The sequence below is a fragment of the Nannobrachium achirus genome (assembly GCF_963921795.1).
Source record: "Nannobrachium achirus genome assembly, chromosome: 23".
Lineage (NCBI taxonomy): Eukaryota > Metazoa > Chordata > Actinopteri > Myctophiformes > Myctophidae > Nannobrachium > Nannobrachium achirus.
This window is the reverse complement of record NC_137830.1, coordinates 50,968,489-50,985,061: the sequence shown is the minus strand read 5'-3', so window position 1 is coordinate 50,985,061 and position 16,573 is coordinate 50,968,489. Positions and strand designations below refer to the sequence as shown.

Sequence of the window (16,573 nt, the reverse complement as noted above, 5' to 3'; positions counted from 1 at the left end):
ATGGGGGTGGCGGTGTGCTGGGTGAAGTCAGAGTGATGATGTCACGCTTGGGATGCGAGTGGCTCCTGCAAGGTGAGCTAGTCTGGTGAGTGAGTGAGTGGTCCTCCCTCCAGTGTTCCTCCTCCACGGCCGAGGCGCGGAGCTGCAAAAGATGGTCATCGCCGCCACCTCAAGCTCCGTAGCGCTCCTCCTCACACGCAGCCCCGCTCAGACCCCCGTCCCGGGCTATGCTTCTGTTTCTGGTTCCGTGCCCGGGGCCTCCGTGATCACCGCCATCATCTCTCCCGAAACAACAAGCCTTCTTCTTCGCCACGATGCCAAAGGACGAGGAGGAAAACAAATAAGAAGAGCCGCGTTCCCCGCAGGGCCGTTGTTAACTTTGCCCACGTGCCCCGATAAAGGTCGCGCCGGATGGCCGTTGTGGCGCAGCGGTGCGCCTGCAGCATGTCCTTGTGCGCCCGCCGCACGCACGGGACGCACTGCACTACGGCGCTGCTCGTCCTACTAGCGACCTCTCTGCTGGGGTCCGCGGCCCCCTACCCGCTCCCCGTCCCGGGCGACGCCACCGCGATGGAGAAGCGCTGGGAGAACCTTTTCTCTCGCTCCTACCTCGGTCTGACCGGCGACAAGTCGCAGCTGAACTGGCAGAGCGACTATTTACTGGGCATCAAGAGGGTGAGGAGGCTCTACTGCAACGTGGGCATCGGGTTTCACCTGCAGGTGCAGCCGGACGGCCGGATCAGCGGCACGCACCAAGAGAACCAGGACAGTAAGTTATGATTCATATTAAATATAATATATCCACACAGCGGCACGCACCAAGAGAACCAGGACAGTAAGTTATGATTCATATTAAATATAATATATCCACACAGCGGCACGCACCAAGAGAACCAGGACAGTAAGTTATGATTCATATTAAATATAATATATCCACACAGCGGCACGCACCAAGAGAACCAGGACAGTAAGTTATGATTCATATTAAATATAATATATCCACACAGCGGCACGCACCAAGAGAACCAATACAGTAAGTTATGATTCATATTAAATATAATATATCCACACAGCGGCACGCACCAAGACAACCAAGACAGTAAGTTCTTTAATAGTTCCACACAGCGAGAACCAATACAGTAGCCTAAGTTGTGTTTAATAGGCTATAAGGTTATGTCATAGATATGGTTAGGGTAACCCTAATAGTTCCACACACGAGAACCAATGCAGTGAGTTATGATTAATATTAAATATAATATCCTGTGTATCCACGCAGAGCGAGAACCAATACAGTAAGTTGTGTTTAATAACCAACACAGTGAGTTGTGTTTAATAACCAATACAGTGAGTTGTGTTTAATATAGGGTTAGGGTCATAGATATGTCTCCATGTGGTGAGTATAGAAGAAAAAAAGTCATTTTGAGGGTAACTATTCCTTTAAAAAGCTGTTTCTCAAACCTTCAAATTTCAAGGTCTCCCTATAACTATTGACAGTGTACAAATGGAACCAAATGAACCCTTTAGGGTCCATTTGGTTCTGTCAGAGTTACAGACTTGTATGGGTCAATTTAGACCCCCCCCCCCCCCCCCCCTCCAAACCACTGCAGATGAACATGGATTAACAACATACTCTAAACGGCGGGTTGTTAATTAAAATAAGCGCCGGATTGCAGCTTTATATTTACAGTTACAAAACGATAAGGTTCAGTCGATGTGTTTTCTTGTGACCGTCAGAGCCTAATATTAACACTGACTACAGGCTCCGTGTTGCTGCTGATCTCGCATGACATCCAATAGGCTGTCGGCGTTGATGTTGGAAGTTTGCGAAAGCAAAGGCAAAATCTATTAAAAAACCCTTCTTCGCATTCGTCACTGCGAAATATCTTCCCAGGCCAAAACATGACATGAATGCTTGGACCGATTTAGACGCTCACTTTATTTTTACACTCTCACAGTCCCGCAGCAGCAGCGGCAGCAGCAGCGGTCAGAAACACGTTACCAACGCATGCATGCAAAGCATGCACCGTCCGGACGGTGGGAGCCGTTAAAGCTTTCAAACAAACACAATAAATGTGCATGCATTCTGATAAAGTGCAAATTCACCACCACGGAGAAATGCATTCCATCCCAGTCGCAATGCACCTGCACAGTCCTGCAGGGTTCCACCCACTGCTGCATTGGTGCACGTGTTATATTAGTGGCCAGTCAGTGGCAGAGTGTGTGTGTGTGTGTGTGTGTGTGTGTGTGTGTGTGTGTGTGTGTGTGTGTGTGTGTGTGTGCGTGCAGGGGTGTCACACCAAATTCTGAGCCCTGGGTACAAGGATTCACTGTGCCCCCCCCCAACCCCCCCCCCTGTGCTTTAACTATTGAAAAATAGCAGATCTACAAGCTCACAGCGCGGCACCGAGTGCCACGCTGCGAGCTTGTAGATCTGCTATTTTTGAAACATCATGAAAATCTTTGAATATTTCAAATCCTTCTAAGGTTTAAAAAAAAAAAAAAAAAACCTATGTTTCGATGTCAGTGGAGCTCAAACCTTTTCATGTGAAGGACCCCCAAAATGGTATGTATTTGGCCACGGACCATCTCAAAATATGTAGTTCCAGGGACCCCCCAGAAGCAAAATTTGAGTTACAAACGTTCGCATAAAAAATACATATATTCAAAGATTTGCACACATTTTCACGACTTTTCAAAAATAGCAGATCTACAAGCTCGCAGCGCGGCACCGTGAGCTTGCATATCTGCTATTTTTCAATAGCTAAAGTATAAAATAATGAAGGCCCCTCCAACACCTTGGGCCCTGGTAACTCAGTCCCACTTTCCTACTACCCCTTGTGACGCCCCTGTGTGTGTGTGTGTGTGTGTGTGTGTGTGTGTGTGTGTGTGTGTGCGCGTGTGCGTGCGTGCGTGCGTGCGTGCGTGCGTGTGCGCGCTGTGCTGCTACCGGACAGGCTTGGTTTAACTCCGTTCTTGTTTGGTCTTTTAAAGGTCTTATTGAGATCTCTACCGTGGAACGAGGAGTCATCAGCATGTGCGGCGTGAGGAGTCAGCTGTTTGTCGCAATGAACAGCAGAGGACGGTTGTACGGAACGGTATGTGCGCGACACTGTCAGCCTTATTTCTCTCTTTATGCACACATTCTACTGAACTGAAAGATAAACGGCAGCGATCACTTTAATAGCCTGGGGCCAGCCTGTATACTAATGCAGCTAACTATCACTAGCCTGGGGCCAGCCTGTATACTAATGCAGCTAACTAGTAACTGCATGGGACCAGCCTGTATACTAATGCAGCTAACTAGTAACTGCCTGGGACCAGCCTGTATACTAATGCAGCTAACTAGTAACTGCATGGGACCAGCCTGTATACTAATGCAGCTAACTAGTAACTGCATGGGACCAGCCTGTATACTAATGCAGCTAACTAGTAACTGCATGGGACCAGCCTGTATACTAATGCAGCTAACTAGTAACTGCATGGGACCAGCCTGTATACTAATGCAGCTAACTAGTAACTGCCTGGGGCCAGCCTGTATACTAATGCAGCTAACTAGTAACTGCCTGGGGCCAGCCTGTATACTAATGCAGCTAACTAGTAACTGCATGGGGCCAGCCTGTATACTAATGCAGCTAACTAGTAACTGCCTGGGGCCAGCCTGTATACTAATGCAGCTAACTAGTAACTGCCTGGGGCCAGCCTGTATACTAATGCAGCTAACTAGTAACTGCCTGGGGCCAGCCTGTATACTAATGCGGCTAACTAGTAACTGCCTGGGGCCAGCCTGTATACTAATGCAGCTAACTAGTAACTGCCTGGGGCCAGCCTGTATACTAATGCAGCTAACTAGTAACTGCATGGGGCCAGCCTGTATACTAATGCAGCTAACTAGTAACTGCCTGGGGCCAGCCTGTATACTAATGCAGCTAACTAGTAACTGCACGGGGCCAGCCTGTATACTAATGCAGCTAACTAGTAACTGCCTGGGGCCAGCCTGTATACTAATGCAGCTAACTAGTAACTGCCTGGGGCCAGCCTGTATACTAATGCAGCTAACTAGTAACTGCCTGGGGCCAGCCTGTATACTAATGCAGCTAACTAGTAACTGCCTGGGGCCAGCCTGTATACTAATGCAGCTAACTAGTAACTGCATGGGACCAGCCTGTATACTAATGCAGCTAACTAGTAACTGCCTGGGGCCAGCCTGTATACTAATGCAGCTAACTAACTGCATGGGGCCAGCCTGTATACTAATGCAGCTAACTAGTAACTGCCTGGGGCCAGCCTGTATACTAATGCAGCTAACTAGTAACTGCATGGGACCAGCCTGTATACTAATGCAGCTAACTAGTAACTGCCTGGGGCCAGCCTGTATACTAATGCAGCTAACTAGTAACTGCATGGGACCAGCCTGTATACTAATGCAGCTAACTAGTAACTGCCTGGGGCCAGCCTGTATACTAATGCAGCTAACTAGTAACTGCATGGGACCAGCCTGTATACTAATGCAGCTAACTATCACTAGCCTGGGGCCAGCCTGTATACTAATGCAGCTAACTAACTGCATGGGGCCAGCCTGTATACTAATGCAGCTAACTAGTAACTGCCTGGGGCCAGCCTGTATACTAATGCAGCTAACTAGTAACTGCATGGGACCAGCCTGTATACTAATGCAGCTAACTAGTAACTGCATGGGGCCAGCCTGTATACTAATGCAGCTAACTAGTAACTGCATGGGACCAGCCTGTATACTAATGCAGCTAACTAGTAACTGCCTGGGGCCAGCCTGTATACTAATGCAGTAGCCCTGAATACATGACTCTCATATACATGAGAGTCATGCTCGAACTTTAACATGAGGACCAGTGGGTAATCGAGCCCTCAACGGTTTGCGCTAGGAACATCAGATTTCAAAAATAAAGTGCTTACCCAAGCCAACTCTGCTAACGATTTGACGCCGCACAACGTTCATTACATGCCGCTCCCCGGTTGTTGAGTAAAAAGCATTTTTGTCCGAAATTATTTTGTTTTCCATTGGACAATCCGGGTCATTTCCTCGCTTACCCCCAAAGTGCGCAACTGCGCCCTCTATCGGCTGTAACTGAATCTAAACACATTGTCTTGTAGTGCACGCCCTGCGGCCGAACATCTTCTCACTTGTTGACTTGACTACTTGAGAGAGACACATGAGCGCAAACACCGGAGGAGAAGGGAAAAGAATCAAGAAGCTAAGAATTATAACAAGTGAAGCTGTGAAAACCTACCTGTTACAGCGAAATACACCTACCAAGCATGTGGGGGCGCTGTGGCACAAGTGAGGCGCAGGTTGGATCATCATTTGGGATAAGCGAGGAAGTCCAATGGAAAAACAAAATAATTTCGGACAAAAATGCTTTTTACTCAACAACCGGGGAGCGGCGTGTAATGAACGTTGTGCGGCGTCAAATCGTTAGCAGAGTTGGCTTGGGTAAGCACTTTATTTTTGAAATCTGATGTTCCTAGCGCAAACCGTTGAGGGCTCGATTACCCACTGGTCCTCATGTTAAAGTTCGAGCATGACTCTCATGTATATGAGAGTCATGTATTCAGGGCTAACTAATGCAGCTAACTAGTAACTACCTGGGGCCAGCCTGTATACTAATGCAGCTAACTAGTAACTGCCTGGGGCCAGCCTGTATACCAATGCAGCTAACTAACTGCATGGGGCCAGCCTGTATACTAATGCAGCTAACTAGTAACTGCCTGGGGCCAGCCTGTATACTAATGCAGCTAACTAGTAACTGCACGGGGCCAGCCTGTATACTAATGCAGCTAACTAGTAACTGCATGGGGCCAGCCTGTATACTAATGCAGCTAACTAGTAACTGCAGTATACTATAGATCCCCTCCTTGCTTTAAAGGGATATTACACTTTCAAACACACTTTTAGGTCTAATCAGGCTTGTATAAACACCCTGAACAGTTTTTAATTTGCTTCATTCAGTATTTAGATATTTGATGTAAATGTTACCACCTCCAACACGCCCAGGCCCTCTCCACATACACACCCATTGTAAATTCAAACTCCATTTTAACCATGATAGATTCATAAAAAACACACATTATTATTTCTGGTGACTCATAATACCCTCCTAATACGTGAGCAGACCGTGTTTTTTCAATAACCTTTTTCTTTTATTTTTAATAATTCTTTGGGAAAATGGAAAACATTAAATACAATAATATTTTATTGAAAATAAATGAAAAAAGTTATTGAAAAAACACGGTCTGCTCACGTATTAGGAGGGTATTATGAGTCACCAGAAAAAATAATGTGTGTTTTTAATGAATCTATCATGGTTAAAATGGAGTTTGAAGTTACAATGGGTGTGTATGTGGAGAGGGCCTGGGCGTGTTGGAGGTGGTAACATTTACATCAAATATCTAAATACTGAATGAAGCAAATTAAAAACTGTTCAGGGTGTTCATACAAGCCTGATTAGACCTAAAAGTTTGTTTGAAAGTGTAATATCCCTTTAACCATAGTTTTACAACCAGGGGCGTCACACCAAATTCTGGGCCCTGGGTACAAGGATTCACTGCGGGCCCCCCATGAATGTTAACTATTGAAAAATAGCAGATATACAAGCTCACAGCGCGGCACCGAGTGCCGCGCTGCGAGCTTGTAGATCTGCTATTTTTGAAAAATCGTGAAAATGTGTGCCAAGAAACCTCTGTTTTCATGTCAGTGATGCTCAAACTTTTACATGTGAAGGACCCCCCATCTCAAAATATTTAGTTCCAGGGACCCCCCCAGAAGCAAGATTTGAGTTACAAATGTTCACTTAAAAAAATACATATATTCAAAGATTTGCGCACAAGATTTCGCAGCGTGGCACTCGGTGCCGCGCTGTGAGCTTGTATGTCTGCTATTTTTCAATAGCTAATGTTACTAGGGCCCCTCCACCTTGGGCCCTGGCAGTGTCGCCAGATGGGAAATGTTGAATTATCGTACCGGAGCCTCAGAATTATCGTATTTGACATGAAACTATCGTACACAGCCAAAAAAAGAGAAATCACTTGCGTAAAAACGTAATTTCACCAAAAAATGCGTCTTTAGTCAGTGTAAGAAACAACCTTGTTTGAGACTCCTGCGTGACAAAAACGCATCAGATATGCTGCGTGGAGGTAGGCAACTTCCTGGAGCTTACACAAATAAAAGCCTGAAACTGGTCTGGAAAGATGCAACCGGTGTTTTTAATGCCTCCAAGTACAGATCTAGGGTCAGATTGATCGATTTCCTGGCTTATTTTGAGTAGCCAAACCAGATCCCAGATCAGCAGCCAGGGAAAATATCGAATTCACACTCTTTTTGGTGATATGCCGAAATTATCGTACATTTGGGCATTTTTGGAATTATTGATCGTACATCGTACAGAGGATCAAATTATCGTACAAATACGATAATTATCGTACGTCTGGCAACACTGGGCCCTGGTAACTCAGTCCCACTTTCCTACCCCTTGTGACGCCCCTGTTTACAACAGGGGATGATGTCTAGCTGGCTAGGCTAGCTATCACTGACTATAGGCTGAGTTCTGCTTGAGTGACAGTGTTGTTTTTGACAGCAAATTTTGATTTAGTTTTAGTCATAGTCTTTTTGAATGCAATGTAATTTAGTTTTAGTCATAATTTAGTCACCTGAAAAGTTTTAGTTTTAGTCTAATTTTAGTCGACTAAATATCATAAGATTTTAGGCGACTAAATCCACAGTTGATTTAGTCTACTAAAATGTATTTTGGCAGGCCTTGATGGCATCGTAACGACTGATTTTACACTTGGTTGTGTGCTGAAAATAGCAGATCTACAAGCTCACAACGCGTCGCAGCTTGTAGATCGGCTATTTTCAGTACGCAACACCCATTTTATGTTTGGTTGCTCTCAGCCTGAGAGCAAACAAACATAAAATGACTCTCTTCTCCACTAGTCCCTCCCTAACGTTTTAGTCTAGTTTTATTTTGTTGACGAAATTGTCAATTTATTTAGTCTTAGTTTTAGTCTTCACAGCTTAATTTTTATTTCGTTTTTATCTAGTTTTCCTCAGTGAAAAAAAATGCAGTCGACCAACATTTTTCGTCATAGTTTTAGTTGACGAAATCAACACTGTTGACGTGTTGAGTGAACAGGCTCTCATAATGCTAGTTTACTTTCACTTGCTTGTACACATAGACTGCATTGAGCCTGTCAGCTGAGTCTCACATGAGTCTCACCGTCTCAACCCTAACCCATGAATGATGAGAGCTGAGGTTTTTTCCAAAAAGCCAGAGAATCATCATCACACTACTACACCTGCATTTTGTCTTTTGCCTATTGCTGTCTGTCTTATGTGGGTAGGGCTGTCACAATTATTACATAATCGTCTAATCGTGATTATTTGACATAATCGTGATTATTTTTCATAATGGTCATAATCGTTTCCATGTCAAAAATAGTGGAAATAGCAGATCTACAAGCTCACAACGCGTCGCATCGCGACACGTTGTGAGCTTGTAGATCTGCTATTTCCACTATCAATGTTCTTTTTTAAGTATAAAGTTGTCAAATATGTCAAGTAATGTCTTTGTATATTTAGCTTATGAGTCATATCTACCATGTGCAACTTCAAAGCCTAAAAGCCAAACAGAATTGCAGAATTGTAATTTTCAACGACAAAAACACAATTAAATCGTTAATCGCAATTATTTGAGAGAAAATTAATCGTCATGTAAAATGTCATAATCGTGACAGCCCTATATGTGGGTCAGGCTAAAGGCCCATTCCCACTGGGCCAGATAACAGATAATAAAAATCTCTTTCTCCAGATATGTTTCCATTCAAAGTGGATGGTAGATACAGATGAAAAAAAAAAGAATATCTGTCACAGATATTTCTTTTATCTGTGGCTTTTTTATCTTTTATCTGTGGCAGATTTTACTGTGCCCATTATGGACGGGTACACATTAAAGACAGGGTGGAATCAAAAACATGTTTTTCACACTTTTAGAGCATATCTGTAGTGATAATATGGCCATACCTAACACTAGATGCCAAAAAAATTGAAAATTAACATTTGTTGTGTATATTTATATCAAAGGTCCCTAAATAGGCCATTCTTAATTACTTCCTGTGAACAGAAATTTAAAAGTGATGACATAGATAGACTTTTTGAATATAAATGAACCTTTGATTACATTCACCTGTTTGTTTCCCATTGCTGGCTCCCATTACTCCCATTACTCAGATTTTAAATCCTATCGCCTGAAGGGCTGGTCCCCTCGGATTGGTTCAGAAACACACAGGCTTCCTTTTCAAACTGAAACTTCAAAATAAAATACCCAAAATAGTAATTTCATTGGGTCTTTAAAGTGTATTACCCCCTCAGGCCGGGAACACGTATGTACAGTAATTTTTGAAAAAAATATTTTAAGTTTTTCAGATTTTTTTCTATGAAAGTCAAAGGTGTAAGCTGTTTCTAGCTGCTACAGAGGCTGAATAATCCGTTTTCCAGAAAAAACAGTGGGTAATTTTCAAATCGGACGTAGGTCTATAAAGGCCCATTCCCACTGGGCCAGATAACAGATATCTGGAGATATTTCTCCAGATATTTTTCCATTCAAAGTGGATGGTAGATAGAGATAAAAAAAAATATCTACCACAGATATTTGCCACAGATACTTTTATCTGTGGCAAAACATTTTTTTATCTGTATCTACCATCCACTTTGCATGGAGAAATATCTGGAGAAATATCTCCAGATATCTGTTATCTGGCCCAGTGGGAATGGGCCTTTAGGCTTTATTCAAATCGGACTTGGGCCTAAATGGGTTGAAAAGGAAAATCACTTTTGTAGCTACTCTAGGCCAGTGGTTCTCAACCTTTTCAGGCCGTGACCCCCAAAATAATCATATTTTAACTGGGGACCCCCCCACCCTGACGAGCACTAAGAGTTGAGGCATTACATTTTGTATAACATGGTTCTATTGTGAAAAAAGCCGATCTACATGCTCACACATGTTGTGAGCATGTAGATCTGCTATTTTCACAATTTCTGCCTCTAATGATTGACAATTTGGCCAATGTTTAATTTGTCATTTTAGAGGCATTGAAAAGTCCTTAAATTGTCACTTTAGAAATGTGCAGATACCCACTATACACTTAAACTTTATGTTGGTTTGTTTACTGTTGAGTGAGAAAACAATGTTACACATTAAGTTAATCATCTGGGGACCCCCCAAAATCATTTGGGGATTATAAGGTGGTTCTCAACCCCCCAGGTTGAGAACCACTGCTCCAGGCCAGTGGTTCTCAACTTCCAGGGGGCCCCCCACATTTCTTTGTGCATTACTGCATCAAAAGTAATCAACAAACTGTATAAGAAAGGTCAAACATTGGCCAAATTGGCAAATAATATAAGAAAGAGGCAACAATTGTGAAAATAGCCAATCTATAAAGCTCACAATGTCTCGCAACGTGAGGCGTTGTGAGCTTGTAGATCTTTTCACAATATTTAGCTGTGGAACAGATTCAAACTAAATGTAATGCCTCAAATGCTACATTCCAAGTGCTTGTCTGGTTGGGGGGTCCACAGTTCAAATATGATTGTTTTGGGTGGTCAAACAGCCTGGAAGGGTTGGGAACCACTGCTATTAGTAAGGGAAGGTTAGCCTCATGCTGGACCAATCTGAAAACTAAATAATTTCCAATATCTTTCTTCACAAATGTGTTCATAAAGCTGTCTACTATCACCTCTGAACTTTCTCAATCACAACTCCCCCTGGAAACTTTGTGGGAGCCAATCAAAGTTGGGGGTAAGGGCCTGGGATTAAAGGTGGAAAATTTTAAATATTGTCAATATGAGCGTATGAGGTGTGTAATTATGGTATTTTGGGGCTGCTGAATCCATTCTAACCATTAGTTATCAGTAAAAATGACTCCTTGTCCATAAAATAGGCCATGCTTACTTTTGTATGTCCATGAGACATATAATATTTGCAATAAAAAAATGGTTGGAGTAGGGTTTGAATTCATGAAAACTATTCAAGATCAGGTGGGTAAGCACACATCATGACACACAGGATAACATGATACAATCTGACAAGGAACACTCAAACACAGGGTTTAAAACATAGGGACTAACAGGACACCGGTTAACTCAAATTACATGATTGGCTAAGCCTTAGCCAATTAGGCCTATTTTATGGCCAAGGAGTCATTTTAACTGAAAACGAATGGTTGGAATGGATTCAGCAGCCCAAAAATACACAAATTACACACCTCATACACACCTAATTACACACCTCATACGCTCATATTGGTCATTCTTTATTTTTTATTTATTTTTTCCCCTTTAGGCTCAGGGTATCCCGACACCCCCAACTTTGATTGGCTCCCACAACGTTTCCAGAGGGAGTAGTGATTGAGAAAGTTCAGAGGTGATAGTAGACACCTTTATGAACACATCTGTGAAGAAAGATATTGGAAATGATTTAGTTCCCAGATTGGTCCAGCATGAGGCTAACCTTCCCTTACTATATTATAGGGCATAGCAGTCTATACGGGAAAATGAATGGGGTTTATATCTGTGGCACCACAAAATGGCCACCACTGCTAGCTACAACAGGCAGTAGTTCTCAAACTTTCTCATGTCAAGGACCCCCAAATCGACACTTATTAGCCCACGGACCCCCATTTAAAAGATATGCCTGAAACCCACATAAGAGAAGACTTTTATGGCTCTAGCAGTGATTCCCAACCATTTTAATTTCAAGGATGCCCAGTTTCACATGCATTAGGCCAGGGGTTCCCCAACTTTCTTGTCTCAGGGCACCCCATAAATATTGTTTTAATCCGAGGCACCCTTAAATTATAATTTTCACTCCCAGCACCTTTTAGCATATCGTCGTTGTCGGGTAGAAACCTAGTATGTCCAAAACCGTTCGTTTTGTATTTATCATCTATAAAATGTACTAAACTAGTGAAAACATCCGATCTACAAGCACACGAGGCGTTGTGTGCTTGTAGATTGGCTGTTTTCACTAGTTTTGTGCGACAGAGGTTTCTGCCCGACAATGACGATATTTTAGTGATTATGTTGCGAGGAAAACATTGAGATAATATGCCATTTTGGTTAGAACTGACTGAAAATAACTTTGTACTTCAAGTTTAAAATGATAAATATTTTTTCAAGTGTCCAAATAAATTCCAAGTATTATCAAATTATCTTGCGGCACCCCTGGACTGCCGTCGCGGCACCCCAGGGTGCCCCGTCACCCACTTTGAAAACCCCTGCATTAGGCTACAGACCCCATTTAATTGTATTTCTATCTCTGAGACCCGAATTGATATTGTAAAATCAATGTTTATTTAACATGTACATGGAACCAAATGGACAGATCAGGGTCCCTTTGGTTCCATTTGTACACTCTCAGAGTTACATACCCCTAAGGGTCCATTTGGTTCCTAACTATCATTTAGCTGGGGACCCAATGGAACTCCCTCAAGGACCCCTGTGCGTGCATGCATGCGTGTGTGCGTACACACATGCGCGCGCGCACGCACACACACACACACACACACACACACACACACACACACACACCCACACACACACACACACACACACACACACACACACACACACACACGCACACACAAAGCAGTCTCTTGAGCGTTCAATGTAAATCAACTGTTTAATAGTCAACAGGCTGATTTACAGTAATTTGTCTTGGACTGACCAACATGTAGATATGGTTGTAGTACTCCTCCATGGTGTCATATTACACCATGTCATGTAATAATGTGTAACGTTCTTTAATTGTATATGTCTGAATTGTCACGCACACAAACATGCAACTAGTTGGGTTAAAAGAAGTGTTTGCGTTGCCAGGCACTCAGATAGGATATCTCCGCCTACCAATACTGGTGACATCTAGGATCAATGCAGCTGATAGAACAGCGGCCAGAATGGCTGCCGCTTTGAATACTAATCCTGTCCACCGCCCCAACATGAAGGATCCTAAACTGTTTGCAAAATGCAGTTATTTGTTAAATGCATTGTTACTTCCACGCAGTTTTTAATCCCCCTGCATTGAATTCACATGGATGTCACCAGATGTATTGGTAGGCGGAGACCATCTCTGATCGCATGGCTACGCAACACTGGGTTAAAAGTAAGAGGGTGGCAACGTCTGCCTTTGAAAAGGGCAATTCTTATTTGAACAAAATGCCACCTCCTCCAGTTTCCCTTAAACTATGTCTTCTCAGTATTAGGTGACAAGGAAACCGCGTCACGTGCTGTGATGTTCATCATGTGTGTCTTGATGATCGGAGCTTTCGCTGACCCTGGTCCGTATCTCGGACGCTTGCTTCCTAGTTCAGGGGTTCCCAAACATTTTTGTCTCAGGGCACCCCATAAATATTTTTTTAATCCGAGGCACCCCTACATTATAATTTTCACTCCCAGCACCTTATATTTATAGCATATCGTTGTTGTCGGGTGGAAACCTTGGATGTCCAAAACCGTTCGTTTTGTATTTTTTATCATCTATAAAATGTACAAAACTAGTGAAAACAGCAGATCTACAAGCACACAACGCCTCGCATCGCGAGGCGTTGTGTGCTTGTAGATCGGCTGTTTTCACTAGTTTTGTGCGATAGTCTTGTATGATGAAGCAGGGCTTTGCTTTACCAAAAGACGTACGCATTTGAAACTTGGAGATACAAGGTTTCTGCCCGATAGTGACGATATTTTAGTGATTATGTTGCGAGGAAAACGTTGAGATAATAGCCATTTTGGTTAGAACTGACTGAAAATAACTTTGTACTTCAAGTTTAAAATGATACTAAATATTCTTTCAAGTGGCCAAATAAATTCCAAATATTATCAAATGATCTCGCGGCACCCCTGGACTGCCGTCACGGCACCCCAGGGTGCCCCGTCACCCACTTTGAAAACCCCTGAACTAGTTCAGTTCAGTTCAGTTCAGTTCAGTTTATTTCCAGTTCATTGGACAATACATACACTGTAATGTGCATTGGTGCATTATGAGCATGACAATCATATTTGGTAAAGAAAGGGCAAGTCAAGTTCATTTTAACACGATAAGGTGTCCATGAAACTAGAAAAGGGGAAGGGGGAAGCAACATGCTTATGGAGCTTACTGGCTCAGTTTGCAAGAAGAAGAATAATAGTACGGTAATTGTAAGTAATAAGTAATAATTATAGTTAATAATAAATAAGTAAGTAGATAAATGTCAATGTTTTACAGCACTTGTCAAAGAACATCATTGATGTGATACAGTAGCACACACCACCACACATAATGACATGATCTCTCACACATGTAAGCTTTCTCCCATGTGAGAGTCAAGACAGCAAAGAGCTCTACGGGGCACGAGTGTCACTGTGGAGTGGGTGGCGCAAGTCTCACTTAGGTTTAACATAACACTAATATTATTTATGCTATTTTATATCCTAGAGAGCCTTTAATATAACACTAATATTATGTTATATGCTATTTTATATCTTAGAGAGCCTTTAACATAACACTAATATTATTTTATATGCTATTTCATATCCTAGAGAGCCTTTAACATAACACTAATATTATTTTATATGCTATTTTATATCCTAGAGAGCCTTTAACATAACACTAATATTATTTTATATGCTATTTTATATCCTAGAGAGCCTTTCGAGACGAATGCAAGTTCAAGGAGACGCTACTGCCCAACAACTACAACGCCTACGAGTCTTCTGTTTACAAGGGCTTCTACATCGCCCTCAGCAAGCACGGCCGCGCCAAGAGAGGCAACAAGGCCACCACGGCCTCCACGGTCACCCACTTCCTCCCCCGACTCTGAGAAACTGGCAATAAAACTCACACACTTTGCACATGTGGATGTGGACGTCCAGGTAATGACAGAAATGCGGTGACCGCAATACGACACACACACACACACACACACACACACACACACACACACACACACACACACACACACACACACACACACATGGGACTGCGAAAAAGCTACACAAATATTTATTCTCTTTATATATGTATATTTGGATAGCTCTCTTTGTATTGAAACATATATGTATTTATGTGTACATATATGTACAGAACATATATGTACACGCGCCATACTGTGCTGCATATTGTTATTGACAGGACGAGTGGAAGCCTTTGCCACGTCTCACTTTACATTGGTGCTTGCTGTAACTGAAGTATGTCACTTCCTGGTCTGAGCTCGCTGTTATCCTGTGCTTTTACACGGTGAAATGAATACTTTTTATTACCTCAAAGAACCACTTGACTGGACGAAGGGAACGCATGGACTTCTGCTCAGACTGTCTGCTAAGCCAGGGGTCTTCAACAGGGGGTCCGGGACCCCTAGGGGGTCCCCAGAGTTACTACAGGGGGTCGTCCAAAATCTTTGACCGATAGAAACTTTTTTTTCCTCCTTTTTATATTAACCACTTGAACCCTAGCGTCCATATTCGGAGAACTTTAGCCACAAATAGCAGATCTACAAGCTCACAACGCCTCGCGCTGCGAGGCGTTGTGAGCTTGTAGATCGGCTATTTTTGGCAAAGAGCTTTGGTGTAGAGGAGAAAAAGAACAGACTAAGTACATAGTTTTGACGGTTCAAGTGGTTAAATATCTGAAGACACGATGTTGACATGAATCCAAAATACACTGACGATTGTGCTGTCAAACAATGAAACTATATGGAATCTATGAACCGGTTGAGGGGGTCCCTGCTTCATCTCTCTCTCAACTACGGGGTCCCTGGCCTGAAAACAGTTGAAGACCCCTGTGCTAAGCTCATAACTTCTCTAGAAAAGCAACCTTTTGAGCCCTTTTTGAGAGTTTCTCGCTCAGTCATATTAGACGACGTCCGGCGGTGTGAAAAATGAGACTTCTTCTTCTTCAATGCACTTCCTTTGCTGCACGATGTAAAGGTGCCTTCGCTGTCCCCACTGGTGGCCCCTGTAAACATGCATGTAAGAGAAGACAGCGGTCAGAAATAGGGCTGACACTCTGGAGAGGCCTGGGACAGGGGGACAGGACCATCTCTGCTTTCTTTTATTTTATGTAATCGATGAAGTAATATTCACTCTGCTGCCGAGAGCAGAGAACCATTGCTCCGCACAGATACACAACGTTGGCAGGAACCTGTACATGTATGTACTAGTATGTACATGTATGTACATGTATGTACTAGTATGTACATGTATGTACGAGGGCATTCACCTGTACATGTATGTACGAGGGCATTCACCAATAGTGATTTTTTAGTATTTGAATTATTCCACCTCAAAGTATTCGAATAGTCGAATATTCGACAGGACTCGCCAAACTGTCAAATATTAAGTAAGCAAGAGGCGAACATTGTGAAAATAGCCGATCTACATGCTCACAACGCGAGGCGTTGTGAGCATGTAGATCTGATATTTTCACAATATTTATCTGCGGAACCGAGTCACATTAAATGTAATACCCACAATTCCAAGTGCTTGTCAGGGTGGGGGTCCCCAGTTCAAATATGT

General features: G+C 42.9%; 1 protein-coding gene across 1 annotated transcript; it reads left to right on the top strand.

The window, feature by feature from the left end:
* Nucleotides 1-411: 411 nt before the first annotated feature.
* LOC308308978 (fibroblast growth factor 6-like) lies at nucleotides 412-14,880 on the top strand (the record flags this gene model as incomplete). Its single annotated transcript, XM_080754431.1, has 3 exons — nucleotides 412-769; nucleotides 2,992-3,095; nucleotides 14,704-14,880. 3 exons carry the CDS (start codon nucleotides 412-414, stop codon nucleotides 14,878-14,880), a joined length of 639 nt encoding a protein of 212 aa, XP_080610557.1.
* Nucleotides 14,881-16,573: the final 1,693 nt, after the last annotated feature.